The sequence below is a fragment of the Oratosquilla oratoria genome, chromosome 15 (assembly GCF_046742065.1).
Source record: "Oratosquilla oratoria isolate Oo_2021 chromosome 15, ASM4674206v1, whole genome shotgun sequence".
Taxonomy (NCBI): Eukaryota; Metazoa; Arthropoda; class Malacostraca; order Stomatopoda; family Squillidae; genus Oratosquilla; species Oratosquilla oratoria.
The window spans coordinates 32123160-32139332 of NC_134791.1; the positions used below are offsets into that span (position 1 = coordinate 32123160).

The following is a 16173-nucleotide window of genomic DNA, read 5'->3' on the forward strand; positions in this document are numbered from 1 at the left end:
TCCAGGTAGGTGTTCACATGGCTAACTGTGGTGGTTGGTGGTTAGCCGGCCATAAGCGGGGGTTGTGAGCGAGCGAGTGGTCTTATGTGGTAGTCACCATGGTGTGTCACCTTACACTCCATAAGCATTTGTGTGCTCTATACAAGTCAATTAACACTTTGTCTTGCCAAAACCAGTACATACTTGGTGTGGGGATCATGTCCTACTAACTCAATACTGAATTGGTCTGCCCACACCTTACATTGTTCATTTGGCAGTGACGTCAAACCTCCGCCCACTGCCCTCTAATAGCATCGGGGATGGGAAGTTTGATGGTTTGCCTGCAAATTGCGCCCATAGACAGGCAAAACCCTCATGCCTGACAGACAGTTCTTGACTGCGTGGACATGGCTCTCGACTTATTTCTCTCTGCCATCCTCTCCCCTTGGACATCTCATCACCTTTCTTAACTTATTTCAGAACTATAAATGATAATACGAGGAGCTAAGGTGAGAGAGAGGAAAGGGTGGTGGATGTGAATGGAATGGATGGAGATGAAATGGGTGGGAGTGGGTATATGTATTTTGACTTTGGCTACCTCCCTGGTAAGGGGGGAAAGCCCTTGGTATATGGATGGATGGGTAAATGATAATGAAATTTGACTAAAAATATATATATATATTGTAGTCATTTGTGTTCTGTTGAGCACTGTTACCATATGGGAAAGGAGGAAGCAGACAATTTTTTTTCATAAACCACAATCATGTGTAAAGGGAAAGAGAAGGTGAGACAGATAGACAAAAGAAGGGAGAGAGTGGTCAATGGCACTGATTGGACAGCGATAAAGAAGAGGCAGCAAGAAAAAATAATATTGAAAAGGGACAAAGGGAGATAGGAAAAGGACAGGAAGAAATGAGTATGTTTAAAGACATAATTCCACTCCACTCCAATTCACCACCCCTCTCTCCCTCTTTTCTTCGTTCCTCTTGGATGATGGGTTAGCCCTGCATCTTGCCCATTACCCTGGGTCAGAAGCAATACAGCAAGACACAACACATTCACAGTAAGGCCACTTCATTTAATTGGTGACCCCCCTCTCTGTCCCCTCATGCAAAAAAAGAAAAGACAGAAAGAAATCCATTTGGGCTGCGTCAAAATAGCATTCACACATAACCACTCCCTAACCCCACACCATCCTCCACCCACTCCCATGCACCACATCATCATCTATACACAGCCATTCTCCACTCACCCCTATCTTTTGTCTTCTCCCTTCCTTCCTCACCAGACATTCCCCTCTTTCTGAATATCCCTTTTATGTCCAAGTACCAGACTTCAGGAGAGCAAACTTTGACAATATAAAATCCTATTTGGAATTGAATGTGAAATGTCATTTGGATGTTTCGGACATTATCGGCACTGTCAGGTGTCGGGACATGACCAGGGGTCAGGTCATGACCATGGGTCAGGTCATTACCAGGTGTCGGGTCACGGAGGGTAATATGCATACCTTGGGTCAGGTCACTTGGGGGCAGGGGGCTCAACAGCCAGGTCAGTGATTTGGATTAAATGTATAGCAATCTGATTTAATTATTAATGCACAAAATACATTCATCTCCCTGAAGTCAGTAAGGAAGAATAGTAATACTCCAAAATGGATGATGGACAAATTGAAACATCAGATCGGAATGAAAAAAGGACTTTACTTAAAAAAAAAAAAAAAAAAAAAGGGGGGGAAACACACCTTAAATTAAAATATAATGAAATTGCAAAGCTGGTTAAAAAGAATACACATACAGTGAAACATAATCATGAAATTAAGGTTTACAGTCAAGCAAGATCCAACCCAAAGGGTTTCTTTCATCTCTATAGAACAAAAAATAAAGAAAGAATAGGTCCAATTTTTAAAAACTATGAAAATGTCATGATGGAATTGGAGAAAAAAGTGAGGAGTTTAACAAATATTTTCTCTTGGTGTTTACTAATGAGAGGTTAGATAAGGTACTTGACGGTGATCTGATTTTCAATGGGGATGAAGTAAGTAGTCTATCTAATATCAGCTTTAGTAAAATAGTCAAGCAGATTGAAAGACTTAAAACTACAAAATCCCCGGGTCCAGACAAATTTTTTCCGAGAATGCTTAAGGAGTGTAAATTTGAAATCTGCAACTAGTTAACTGAAATATTTAATAAATCAGTAGACACTGGTTTTGTGCCTACTGCTTGGAGGAAGGCAAATGTTGTTCCCATTTTTAAGAAGGGAAATCAATGGTCTATATGCAATTACAGGCCAATCAGTTTGACATCGGTTATAGGTAAAATGCTTGAATATATAATAGTAAATAGATTCAGAGAACATATCGGAAGACATAACTTAATTCGTGACATACAGTATGGTTTCTCCAAGGGTAAGTCATGTGTGACTAATCTTCTATCCTTTTACACTAAAGCAGGGCCCCGACATAGGTAAGTGCTGCCCCGGGGCGAGTCGAAAAGTGACCCCCCCCCCCACACACACACCACCACTACCACCACCTTCCACATCTGATGGTCACTAGCACGATTCACATGTAACATTCATCCACAAAACAACGTTTATACACACATCATTCATACACACAACTCATGATAAATAAATCATCATGCATTATAATACATTAGGGGGAATTTGCTTTACCTTCTTTTCACCAAAAGTGCCACCCTCCCAAATTGTGCTGCCCCGGGGCCCTGCACAAAAATATACAAGGTGTCAGGTAACAATGATAATTACAATGTTATTTACCTTGACTTTAGCAAAGTGTTCAACAAGGCACCACACCAGAGACTACTAAATAAAATCAAAGCCCATGGCATAGGAGGAAAAGTGTTAGAATGGATTAGAGCTTGGATTAGTAACAGAAAACAGCAGGTCACCATAAATGGAGTAAAATCTAGGTGGACAATGTTACTAGTGGGGTTCCCCTGGGCTCAGTTTTGGATCCCTTGTTGTTCATTATGTACATAAACAAATTAGACGATGGGATAAATAGTGATGTTAGTAAGTTTGTGGATGACACTAAAATAGGAAGCCTAATTAGGTCAGGAGACAACACAGAGATTCTGGAGGATGATCTTAAATTGTTCACATGGTCTGTGAAATGGCACATGAACTTCAATATCTACAAGTGCAGTGTGTTAAACGTAGGGCTACACAACCCCGAAAATAGATACAGCTTAGATAACACGCTTTTAGAGAAAACTGAGTTTGAGAGAGACTTGGGAGTTCTAGCGAGTCCAGACCTTAAAACCAGGAAATAGTGCATTAGTGCCAGGAATAAAGCTAAAAGAACATTAGGTTTCATTGCTAGGACAGTAATAAATAGAAGTGCAGAGGTAATTATCATCTAGGTGCTAAGATGGTAGGGAGGGTGGAGGGGTGTGGAGTGTTTTCAGGGATGGAATGGGTGGGAATGATTTTATGCCTTTTCCTTTTTGGCTACCTCCCTAGTAAGGGGGAAAAAGCCTTGGTATATGTATGTATGTATGTACAGTAAACTTCCACTTATCCGAACTCCAAGGGGGATTAGAAATGTCCGATTAATCGAAATGTTCGGTTAATCCGACTTTGTATGTTTCATTCCCTTAGATTTTTATGCGGTAATGTCGGCTGCAATATTCGTACCTGTAAACTTAACATACACATGAAATGCTTATAATAGTTCATAAACATATTCTATAGAGTATAAAGAGAAAATGTTTAAGGAGAGCTTGTGATACTGTATCGTCACCGAGAGGACTCACGAATGTATGTACCGCCAAACAGCCGATCAGGTGTAAACATGGAGTGTGCTGCCACCGTGTGAGCACTTGGTGAAGCTTACGGGTGGCGCGGGGGTGGCGGAAGAGGCGGCGGGGTGTTTGAATGTTCGGTTGAGATCCAAATACGTTCGGTTGAAGTGATGGCTACCGTATTGAGAAAATGTTCGGTTAATGCGATTATTCGGTTAAAACGCGTTCAGATAAGCGCAAGTTTACTGTATCTAGAGATAGACCCATCCTTGACTATGCAGTACAATTTTGGTCTGTTCTACAGAATGGACATCAATTCACTTGAATCAGTACAGAATGACCAAAATGATACATGGACTCAGAATTTTGCTTTATGAAGAGAGGCTCAGACACCTTAACTTACATTCTCTGGAAAGACGCAGAGTGCGGGGTGATCTAATAGAGGTGTTCAAGTGAATCAAAGGCTTTAACAAGGGTGATGCAAACAAGGTCATCATATTAAAACAACAGGGCAGGACTTGCAGTAATGGATTTAAACTGGACAAATTTAGATTTAAGAAGGAAATAGGCAAGAATTGGTTTACTAATAGGGTGGTCAATGAATGGAATAGACTTAGTTACCATGTAATGAGCACTGAAACTATCAGTTGTTTTAAGAAACGATTAGACAACTTTATGGATGGGGATGACAGAGGTGGTGATGGGTATGGAGCTGCCTAGTGTAGGCCTTATGGTCTCTTACAGTCTTCTTCATTCAAAGATTACAAAGGATTACAAAGGCGGAGCATGCCGACAGGAGACCTTTTGGTCCATATCTAGGTCGGATGCAGAAAAAAATCATAATAAAATAAATAAAAACTATAATAATGTAAATAACAAATAAAATACATAAATAAATGCATAGGTATAGTTAAATAATAAACAAACAGGTAAATAGTAAATAATAATAAATTGACATATAACTAATAATAAATGAAAATCAGACAATGATAACAAAACAAAAACAAATAATATAAAATAAATCATAATCATTACAGCATCTTGCTTTGGTGTTTATCTAAATGATTCTTAAAGCTTCGAACTGAACTACATTGCACTGCCTCTGCAGGAAGTTTATTCTTATGTTCTTATGTTCATCCATCCCATATATACATACTCAATGTTGACTAGGTAAAGGGGTATAAAACAACAATCAAATTAAGATGGTAAATATATTATACAAATATATAAACAATATGCACATATGAGTGAGTTCACAATGGAGAATGTCCCAATACTGAATTGACTTCACGCACCGTAATTACAAACATGCACCATATGGTTCACTGATCAGTCTGCTGAGCATTTGAACACTAAATCTCAATGGGTAATGGGGTACCCTTCACCTAAAATTCGAGTAGCCTACATTTCATATGTAGATATTAACTAGGTATGCTCTAGCCCAATATTAAACTTGTTACAATTCATAGGCTACATTTCAAATTAAGCACTTATCCACATGTAAATGTGGACAGAGGCATCAACACACTTCACTAAATTGGGCAGCTTTTTGTGATTACCTATTGATACCACTGGAATGCTATGCATACCTATGCTCAATTGCCAAATTGCCATGCCAGAATGATGCACAGGTGAGTTTGAACATTCAAAACCACATCAAAGGGAACAATTGCAGCAACAATGTACAGCCATTCTTACAGCCTTGTTAACAATTTACATTGCATAGACAAACCATGTGAGGGCAGCTGATGTGCACTGCTTATGTACAAAGATTCAGATATAATTTGGCCACTGATAAACTGTAGGCTACATCATTTGATAGAACTTGGCTACAGAATGTTTTACTATATATTCCTATATAGAAAAATTGAGTGATTACATGCAGACGATTGGATCCATTTACTTGTTCAAATGTTAGCATTATGAAAGAAGGGGGGCTTGATAATAGGGTAATATCAAGTAATGAGGGAAAAAAAATACTGTGCTTCTGGCAGGAAAAGGATCACTGCACTATTTTCTCCCTGGGAGTTCTGGACATTAGTTTTTTTCTTCTTTTTTTAACAATTACACATTTGGATGGGAGGACCATAAACAAACGTATACTGTACTTTCATGGTGTTTACTTTTTGTATATTTATGCAAAGTGCAAAACTAATGTGTGATCTTCAAATTTAATTGATTACTGTAATATCATTAATGAAAACCTAATAGAAAGTGTATCACAAAACCTGGTGAGATTTATAACTTCAGCCTATATTTCCCCAGCTTCTAGTTTCCTATCAGCTATTCCAGCATAAGAAAAGCCTAGATGATTCACAGGATATTCATTAATACCAAGTAACACATAGAAACACATTTTTTTATATATATATATATATATATATATATATATATATATATATATATATATATATATATATATACATATATATATATATACATATATATATATATACATATATATATATATACATATATATACATATACATATATATACATATACATATATATACATATACATATATATACATATACATATATATACATATACATATATATACATATACATATATATACATATACATATATATACATATACATATATATACATATACATATATATACATATACATATACATATATATACATATACATATATATACATATACATATATATACATATACATATATATACATATACATATATATACATATACATATATATACATATACATATACATATATATATATATATACATATATATACATATATATATGAATATATACATATATATATGAATATATACATATATATGTATAAATATATACTTACATGAATATATATACATATATATATTCATATATATCAATATAATTCTTAAAGGAAGTATCACATGGAACAGTAACTGGAAGGCACCTTTAATCACCTAACCCTTCACTACCAAAGGGTTAAGCACCATGGGGATGAATAAAATAGAGCAGCAGTAGCCAGAATAAAAGGAAATGTGCCACCCCAGATGGAAAGAGTATTGAAGGAGGGGCCACAGAGATAAATCACATAGCCTGTTGATAGAATGGAAAAGGGGAAGGGGAGGAGGAAGAAGAGAAAAATATGTAGATGTAGGGGAGCTGCATGAGGGCAGAAGTATGATTATGATGAAGACAAACAGGATGAAGGTGAGTAAAGAGGAAGAAAAGGAGGAGGAAATGAAGAAGAACAAAGAGGAGGAAGTGCAGTAGGAGGAAAAAGAGGAAGTGCAGTAGGAGGAACAGGAGGAGCAGGAGGAAGAGAAAGAGGAAGTGCAGTAGGAGGAACAGGAGGAAGAGAAAGAGGAAGTGAAGAAAGAGGAAAAAAAGAAAAGAGAAAAAGGAAGAGGAGGAAGTGAACAAGGAGGAAATGAACAAGGAGGCTTATGAGGAAGCGAGAGTCCAGGAAGAGTTGCAAGTGTGTGAAAAGGAAATGTTCTGGGAGGAGGAGGTGCATGAGGAAGAAAAGGAAGAAAAAAAGAGAGGATGAAGAGGTGGATGAGAAAAGATGGTGGAATGGGTGGAGGAGAGTGGGAGAGGGAAAGGAGTAGCAGCATGGGTAGGAGTAGTGTGGGAGAGTAGTGGTAGGATGGGAGAGGAGGAGGGAAAGGAGTGGTAGCATGGGAGAGGAGGAGGGGAAGGAGTGGTAGCATGGGAGAGGAGGAGGGGAAGGAGTGGTAGCATTGTAGAGGAGGAGGGGAAGGAGTGGTAGCATGGGAGAGGAGGAGGGGAAGGAGTGGGAGGAGAAGGGGAAGGAGTGGGAGGAGGAGGGGAAGGAGTGGGAGGAAGAGGAGAAGGAGGAGGAGGAGAAGGAGTGGGAGGGGACGGAGTGGGAGGGGGAGGGGACGGAGTGGGAGTGGGAGGGGGAGGGGACGGAGTGGGAGGGGGAGGGGACGGAGTGGGAGGGGGAGGGGACGGAGTGGGAGGGGGAGGGGAAGGAGTGGGAGGAGGGGAAGGAGTGGGAGGAGGAGGGGGAGGAGGAGGGGAAGGAGTGGGAGGAGGAGGGGGAGGAGGAGGGGAAGGAGTGGGAGGAGGAGGGGAAGGAGGAGTGGGAGGAGGAGGGGGAGGAGGAGGGGGGGAGGAGGAGGGGGAGGAGGAGGGGAAGGAGGGGGAGGGGAGGAGGGGAAGGAGGGGGAGGAGGAGGGGAAGGAGGGGGAGGGGAGGAGGGGAAGGAGTGGGAGGAGGAGGGGAAGGAGTGGGAGGAGGAGGGGAAGGAGTGGGAGGAGGAGGAGGAGTGGGAGGAGGAGGGGAAGGAGTGGGAGGAGGAGGGGAAGGAGTGGGAGGAGGAGGGGAAGGAGTGGGAGGGGGAGGGGAAGGAGTGGGAGAGGGAGGGGAAGGAGTGGGAGTGGGAGGGGAAGGAGTGGGGGGGAGGGGAAGGAGTGGGGAGGGGAAGGAGTGGGGAGGGGAAGGAGTGGGGAGGGGAAGGAGTGGGAGAGGGAGGGGAAGGAGTGGGAGTGGGAGGGGAAGGAGTGGGGAGGGGAAGGAGTGGGGAGGGGAAGGGGTAGGAAGGGGAGGAGTGGGACGAGGAAGGGGAGGAGTGGGACGAGGAAGGGGAGGAGTGGGACGAGGAAGGGGAGGAGTGGGACGAGGAAGGGGAGGAGTGGGACGAGGAAGGGGAGGAGTGGGACGAGGAAGGGGAGGAGTGGGACGAGGAAGGGGAGGAGTGGGACGAGGAAGGGGAGGAGTGGGACGAGGAAGGGGAGGAGTGGGACGAGGAAGGGGAGGAGTAGGGGGGGGGGGGGGAGGAGTGGGACGAGGAAGGGGAGGAGTGGGACGAGGAAGGGGAGGAGTGGGAGGAGGAAGGGGAGGAGTGGGAGGAGGAAGGGGAGGAGTGGGAGGAGGAAGGGGAGGAGTGGGACGAGGAAGGGGAGGAGTGGGACGAGGAAGGGGAGGAGTGGGACGAGAGGAGAGTGGGACGAGGAAGGGGAGGAGTGGGACGAGGAAGGGGAGGAGTGGGACGAGGAAGGGGAGGAGTGGGACGAGGAAGGGGAGGAGTGGGAGGAGGAAGGGGAGGAGTGGGAGGTGGAAGGGGAGGAGTGGGAGGAGGAAGGGGAGGAGTGGGAGGAGGAAGGGGAGGAGTGGGAGGGGGAGGGGAAGGAGTGGGAGGGGGAGGGAAGGGGAAGGAGTGTGAATGATAGAGGGGAGAGGAAGCAGTGATAGGGGAGAGGAAGGAGTGGAAGGGTGACAAGGGAGGCAGAGGAAGATGATAAATAATGAATGTTGCCTCAAATTTCACAAACTGGAAAACTCTCTATAATCTATGTACAAAGACAAAGTTGAAATAGACAATTAGGATACACACAGTGTACATTAGACACATTTGAGGGGAAAATAAGAATTTGAAGTAAAAGTAAATGAAGTGGCAAAATTGAATATAATATTATGTAAAAAATAAAGTGGCAATGGCTGTGTACCCAGAGCTATATGATCTTGTATGTAATGACCTTTTCTTCCTTGCAATGAGGAAGAGGTGTTAGCATGTCACAGGATGCCTTGATTCTTCAAAGGAGAAAATATAGACTTGTATTAATCTTGTATCTCTATCACACAGCAAATAGAAATTATATTTTTCAATCCAATGCACAGCAGCTATGTATGGAATGCACTTTGCCATGAAAGCAGATGCACAAAGTATGTATAAAGATGAAAGCATTCCTTACTCAACTTCAATGAGGTGTTTACAAAAGCTGCTTCAACAGAACAATGATGATAATAAATTATTTTAAAATATAAGTGATATTATTAAAGAACATTTATCACACTAAAGCTAAAATCCTCCTCAACATAAAGACCTAACTACCTTTCCACTTTTTATAATGTGCCAGCTCTTAACCATATAAATACTTTACATACTAGTAAATGCAGAGTGGTGCACATATAGGAGACACAAAAGAATAACAAGTAAAAGATAGGAAACAAAAAAGGTATATGGATAATGGGCATAAAAGTCCTGACATGAGTTGAGTACAAAGGTAACTTCATCAGAAAAGCAAACAAAAAAAGCATTCAACTGTATACTATGTGGCATGAAAACACACACCAGTAAAAAGAAAAGAAAAAAAATTAAAATCAACATGACATCACAAAAAGAGTACCAGGACTACAAGGACCAACATATTAGGCATCATATATAAAATAAGACAAATTAGTCACTTTACTAATCTGTTTTCTTTTATGAAAGTGAGACATTAATTTTCACTATTACATTATAGGAAGGGCTATAAAAGTCCACTCTTCATCAAGTAAATGGAGGAACAAAAGTACTGTAATATGCTTAAATTAGATGATAAGTCATACAATGAAAAAAGGCATTTTTGAAAAAAAAAAGGTAGGTCCCACCTGATCTGACTCAACTAATCACTGCTGAATACCAAAATGTTCCTCCATTCTTCACTTTGAGACTGCTCATGATTGTGGAAAATTTCTTTCCTTTTAAGGATCAAAATGAATGCTCAGGAATACCAGCACAGTTCTCAATCAGAAAAGAAACAAGACAAGGAAAAAGTGGAGATGTTTATACAGGCTGTATATCACATAGGTTTGAATGTGATGAAAGTCCTTAGGTAAATGTGAGTGCTTGTCTGGATATAGAGAAAATAAATATTTTCAGTACATTTTGGTATATTGAGGATATGCAGACTTCCTTCTTATGTAAGTTTGTGTTTCTAAATTATGTGAAAAGAAATGCATTCATATGCTGTCATGGAAAACTGATAAATTAAAAATCAAATGTTATTAAAGAACTATGGAACTGTATTGACAAAATTGATTGTATTTTTAATGCACGCACGATTATACAATTTTACTATTGATTGCCTGTCCTATACATCTAAGTTTCGTGATTAAAAGAAAAATAAATTTTGGGATGCATTATACTCCCTTCAAATAAACAAAAAGAAACTTTAACATTGTAAGCAATTGTTTCAGTAGGTTTTCACTATTTTATTCTTTTAAAAGCTTTTAAACTTTATTTACCCTTAACTTTTGATGGATGCCACCTTTTTGTACAAGACACCTCATATATGGGGGAAAATGCAAAAAAGATGAAAGAAGGGAGACATAATTACTGCGTTTCAACAGGAAGTTCACAGAAAAGGATTAGATAGACACCAGCAGGAAAAAAAAAATTGAGAAGGTAATTGTTACTCTCAGTTGCAGTGACTTGAATCTCAGCCCTATGGTGACTAACAATAGTCCATGGGTACCCCCATAAACTGTTCTGGGAAGAAATGTTGGGCTGATGCCTATGATGTATTCTTGAACTGTTTTCATGTCACCAGCTTGAATAATTGGAGGATAGGAGCAGTTATTGATTGTTACCTCTGTTTGTGTGAAAAGGTGGAGGAAATTAGTGGAAATTGATAGATTTTGGGCAAGGTATAGAGCCTGAGTGTCAGATATTTGGGTCTACACCTCTAAGTGGAGATGAGTGTATTGACAGGTTTTGAGGATGGGTGGCAGGAAGATGATTCTCTTTTATGTCCATCTTGTAGCACCACCATTTACAAGTTCCAATAATGAGAAGATATACTGAAACTCCAAATGGCCCGTGGAAAGAATATGCAAAGAAATAGTTTCTCAAATAGTACAACAGAAATGGTATAAATTTCCACCTAAAGGTCCGAAACCAGAAAGAACTTTATGAAAAAAGATGTATTGATTACAGGGAGAAATGGAAAATTAAGACAAAGAAGAGAAAATTAAAGTGAAGTGTTGGGGGGGATAAACATAGAAAAAATACAAAGACATAAGAAATAAATCACATATGCATCAACAAAAGCCTACGCATTGTCAAACAATACTTGGTAAACACACACACAAACATGCAGACTTTTCCTGTACATCTCATCTAGGTCTATGTAAATATACACCCATATGCATATAAACAATAACTACAGGAGTGCAAAAGTGCTCCACAGCTGAGGGCACTATTGTACAGTACAAAGTGGAGTGAGCTGGAAGGCTGGTAGTTTCAGTATTAACCAAAGTTTTCATAGTGATGGATGAAATATGGTAATGTACGGCTGCGGTTAACCTCTTCACAGGCATTGCTAATAGTCTTTATAAGTGGCCCAGGGCCACAACTGAAGACACCAATTTTGGATACTTGCTGTTTAAGGAGAGAGAGCAGAAGAGTACCATTAGTAACAAAATATATAGTGCTGTGGAACTAATTAAATAAATACTCTTAGAATTTAGAAGCCATATGATTATGATAAAGATTACATTAATGTTGAGGAAAAGAACTTTATGTCTATATTGATATATCTAGATTAATATACTATTGGCAACAGTAGTACTGGACTGAAAATATATACACAATAAGACCATGAAGTGTACAAAGCAAACATTCTTACCTTATGTTGTTTTCGAACAAATTGTAAGAATGATGTCATTGCTGGTCTACCAAAATGATTAATAGCCTTCAGGCCTGTGAACATACTCCTCTTGCTTAAACGCTGGAAGTGGTTCTCACAAATATACTGGAATAAAGTAATATGATGAATGTTGGGTATGTCTTAGAGAGGGTTGCAACAACTATGACAACCTTGATAGGATTTTTAATTTTAGCTTGTAACATATTCACAGGGAAAATATTTATTTGAAACAATATGATTACAAATATTCTCCAGCCACTGTATATATATCACAAAATCTCTTCCTCTTAATAAGGAAAGTAGCCAGACAAGGGATGTATCCACTCTTTACCACTCCCATACCTATCAAATACCCATTTATTTTCCCTTTTATTTGAAATCTGTGAATGAAGTACCATCCCTGCCTCCTGCCCATTACCAGGGTCAGAAGTAAGGCAGCAAGGCTTTACTGGAATGAGGCTAAGGATGAAACTTAATGCTCACCAGCATTGTAGTTCGAAGATCAAATTTGTGGAAGAACTGTGTGATGAAGATGTGCATTTCTAGTACATTGGTAACATCCTTCCTTTCAACATCCCTAAGAACATCAATGAACCACTCAAAATGACGGTGAGAAGGACAGATCCATAGGAAGTATACCTGTTGAGAAAGGTATTCTTGTAATCATGCAAATCATACTTTTTTACAAAACATCTCAATCTAAAGTCAGCTCCTTATGAGTGTGTTCAGGCTGCCTTTTCTTTGTTCTTGGGACTTACCTTTTTACAAGCAACTCCAGAGTACCTATTGGTGGAAGTTCCAAAGACGAGATCATTCAGAATAGAAGCATAAGGTGTCACTCCAATACCTCCCCCAACCATCACTGCCACTTCAAACTTGTACCAGTCCTGGTTTCCACCACCAAAGGGGCCTTCCAAGCGAATCTATGAAAAATAGTCATTAAAGATTTATATTAAACTGAAGAAAGACTTGTTAGTATATACTGTGTGTGTGGTGTGTGTGTGGTTTGTGTGTGTGTATTTACTTAGTTGTATCTTACGGGAAGAGAGTTATGCTTGTAGTGACCCGCTTTTGTATCTTTCTGCATCCAGTTTGTTCTTAAAATCTTGTCTAGTTTTAGCACTCACTGTTTCCTCATTCAGTTTGTTCCAGATATCTATAACTCTGTGTGGGAAGCTATTTTTTTTTCAGACTCTTCTGTAACTGTCCTTCTTAGATTTCTTCTCGTGTCCTCTTGTTTTTCTTCTGTCCCACTTTAGTAAGTTGTCTCTATCAAGAATTTCCATCCTTTTCATAATTCTGTAGATAGTTAGCAAATCACCTCTTCTTCTTCTTTGTTCCAGGTTTGGTAGATTTAGTTTATCCAATCTTTGTTCATATGTTAAATCAGAGAGTTTTGGTGCCATCTTTGTCATTGCTCTTTGATTTTTTTTCTAGTTTCTTTGTTTTTTTTTAGAACTAGGTGTCCATGTTGTTGCAGCATATTCCAATTTTGGTCTTATCAGTGTAACTAATATTTTCTTTACCATTTCTTCATCCGTGTAGTCAAAGGCTACTTTCATTGATCTTAAGTTAAAAGTTTCTCCAACTAACTTGTTGACAGTCTAGATAAAATGAGATATGGAGATGGGACACCACGAGCATAGCTCCCCTTCTTGTAAAATACAACAAAATACAACTAAGTAAATATATATATATATATACACATATACATAAATATATATATACATATATAATATATATATACATATATATATACACATATACATATACATATATATATATATATACATATACATATACATATATATATACACATCTACATATACATATATATATACATATATATATATACATATATATATATATATATATACATATATACACATATATATACATATATATACATATATACATATATATTATATATATATACATATACATATATATACATATACATATATATACATATGTATTTATACATATACATATATATACATATACATATATATATATACATATACATATATATATATATACATATATACATATACATATATATGTATACATATATATATACACACACATATACATATATACATATATATATACACACATATACATATATACATATACATATATATATATACATATACATATACATATACATATACATATATACATATACATATATATATATACATATATATATATATATATATATGTATATTACATACATACATATACCAAGGCTTTTTCCCCCTTACAAGGGAGGTAGCCAAAAAGGGAAAGGCACAAAATCATTTCCACCCATTCCATCCCTGAATACACTCCGCACCCCTCCACCCTCCCTCTTATCTGAGCACCTCCCTGACGACGGGTCATCCCTGCACCCTGACCAGGGTCTGATGCAACTCATTTTAATATCTGTATTTCTTCCTGTACTGGGGTACTAACTGCATGGTTACTGTAAAATCAAGACTAGTTTAAGAATGAATGTAAATAATAAAACTTACCCTTGGTGGATTATCTTCATCCACTTCACAGGTGGCAGGGTCAAAATACTTCCTCAGCTTCCATGTCCATGGTCCCTGTGCTTTGATGTGGCATGCCAGGAAGTTTTCATGTGGTGCAGAAGTGAGAGTGAAAGCATGGTATTCAGACTGCCTGAAGGCAGTGCAGGCAAGACGTACCCACTGTCCACTTAGATATTTAAAGTTAGGTGGTCTGAAAGTTTGAGAGGCTTTAAATATTCATACTTTGCTAATTATGAACATAGGCATTAAACATAAGTTTGAAGGTTAAGCATATAATAAATAACCTTTATGTCAGAGATTTTCTAATTATGAACACAGAGATTAAACCTAGGTTTCAAAGTTATGCATACAATAACCTTTATGTCAGAGAAAACAAAGGACAAATGCATTGATTTCAGTCTTCAAAAAAGAAAAGAAACACATTCAGTTTCAGTTTCATCTGTCTACCTAACCAGAGTAACTCACCTGTAGAACTTGATCTTAACAACATCAGAAGGAAGGAGCTGTGTTTCAATAATGTCAAGTTCCATATACCGTGTTCTTAGACTGATGATCTTGTCCAAAGTGTAGATGATTCCAGGCCCAACAAAAAATATCCAAAACCTAAGGAAGAAATAGATATAAAGATTAACTGATTCTGAGTAGAGACTGAAGCATTTTCTGTCAGACTGAAAAGTATGTGCTTTGACTCAGCAACTGCACTTACGAGGAAAGAGCCTTTGGTATATACATTATATGTACTTATCAATCAATCTGCTACCCAAGTTTTCTTGCAGGAGACCCATGGTTCCTAGGTAACAGGCAACTGCCACCAGATTGATTCACTAGTCAAACAGTTTTAGAGTTATGTTGCTCATTTTGAATGGTTCCCTCTTAGTGTTAGTTGCCTCATCCATGGCCTAAATAGCTTATACTTGGGGGCATGCAGTTCACTTACCTTAGCACCATTCTTTGCTCTCACTAATTATGCCTATGATCCTATAATTCTCCCTTAACTACTTATTCTCTATATTTCTTCCACAGCACTTTTCTCACTCCTTTCTCTCCCTTTGTTCACTCGATACTGTTGCTTCTACCTTGGCCGACGCCCATTAACCCCCTTCCACAGGGTGACTTTTGACCCTGTGCTACAGTGCCAACCACACACCCATACTCACACCACATTTATACCAGTTATGAATATAAATGATGTGTGAACAGTTGTTAATGAAATGTTATGTATATTGTAAGTGTTATGGAAAAAAAGAGTTGTTTGTATATCCAGAGGAAAGAGGCTATTTATAACCTGTGGTGATTGGCAGATGTCAAGTGCCTGTAATTCACTGGTTGTGTATATGTATGTATGTACAAAATGTAATTTTCGCAGGAAAATTAATTTTTCCCTGATACAAACCTGAGGTACTCCTTACACTAGGATACTCTCGCGTAGCGCGAATATTTCTACTGCGAAATTAAAAACCTCACTCTGTGGGTCTGGGCAACGC

General features: G+C 38.8%; 1 protein-coding gene across 1 annotated transcript in view; it reads right to left on the bottom strand.

The window, feature by feature from the left end:
• Window positions 1–9041: 9041 nt before the first annotated feature.
• The window catches only part of Duox (dual oxidase), a 95717-nt gene continuing 88585 nt past the window's right edge, over window positions 9042–16173 (bottom strand). Inside the window, exons 20-25 of the mRNA XM_076198760.1 lie at window positions 15155–15292; window positions 14669–14879; window positions 12911–13075; window positions 12636–12791; window positions 12132–12257; window positions 9042–11884 (exon numbers count right to left, since the gene is read on the bottom strand). Coding sequence (XP_076054875.1) covers window positions 11753–11884; window positions 12132–12257; window positions 12636–12791; window positions 12911–13075; window positions 14669–14879; window positions 15155–15292 — 928 coding nt within the window. The 3' untranslated portion in view covers window positions 9042–11752. The remainder of the gene's footprint in view (window positions 11885–12131; window positions 12258–12635; window positions 12792–12910; window positions 13076–14668; window positions 14880–15154; window positions 15293–16173) is intronic.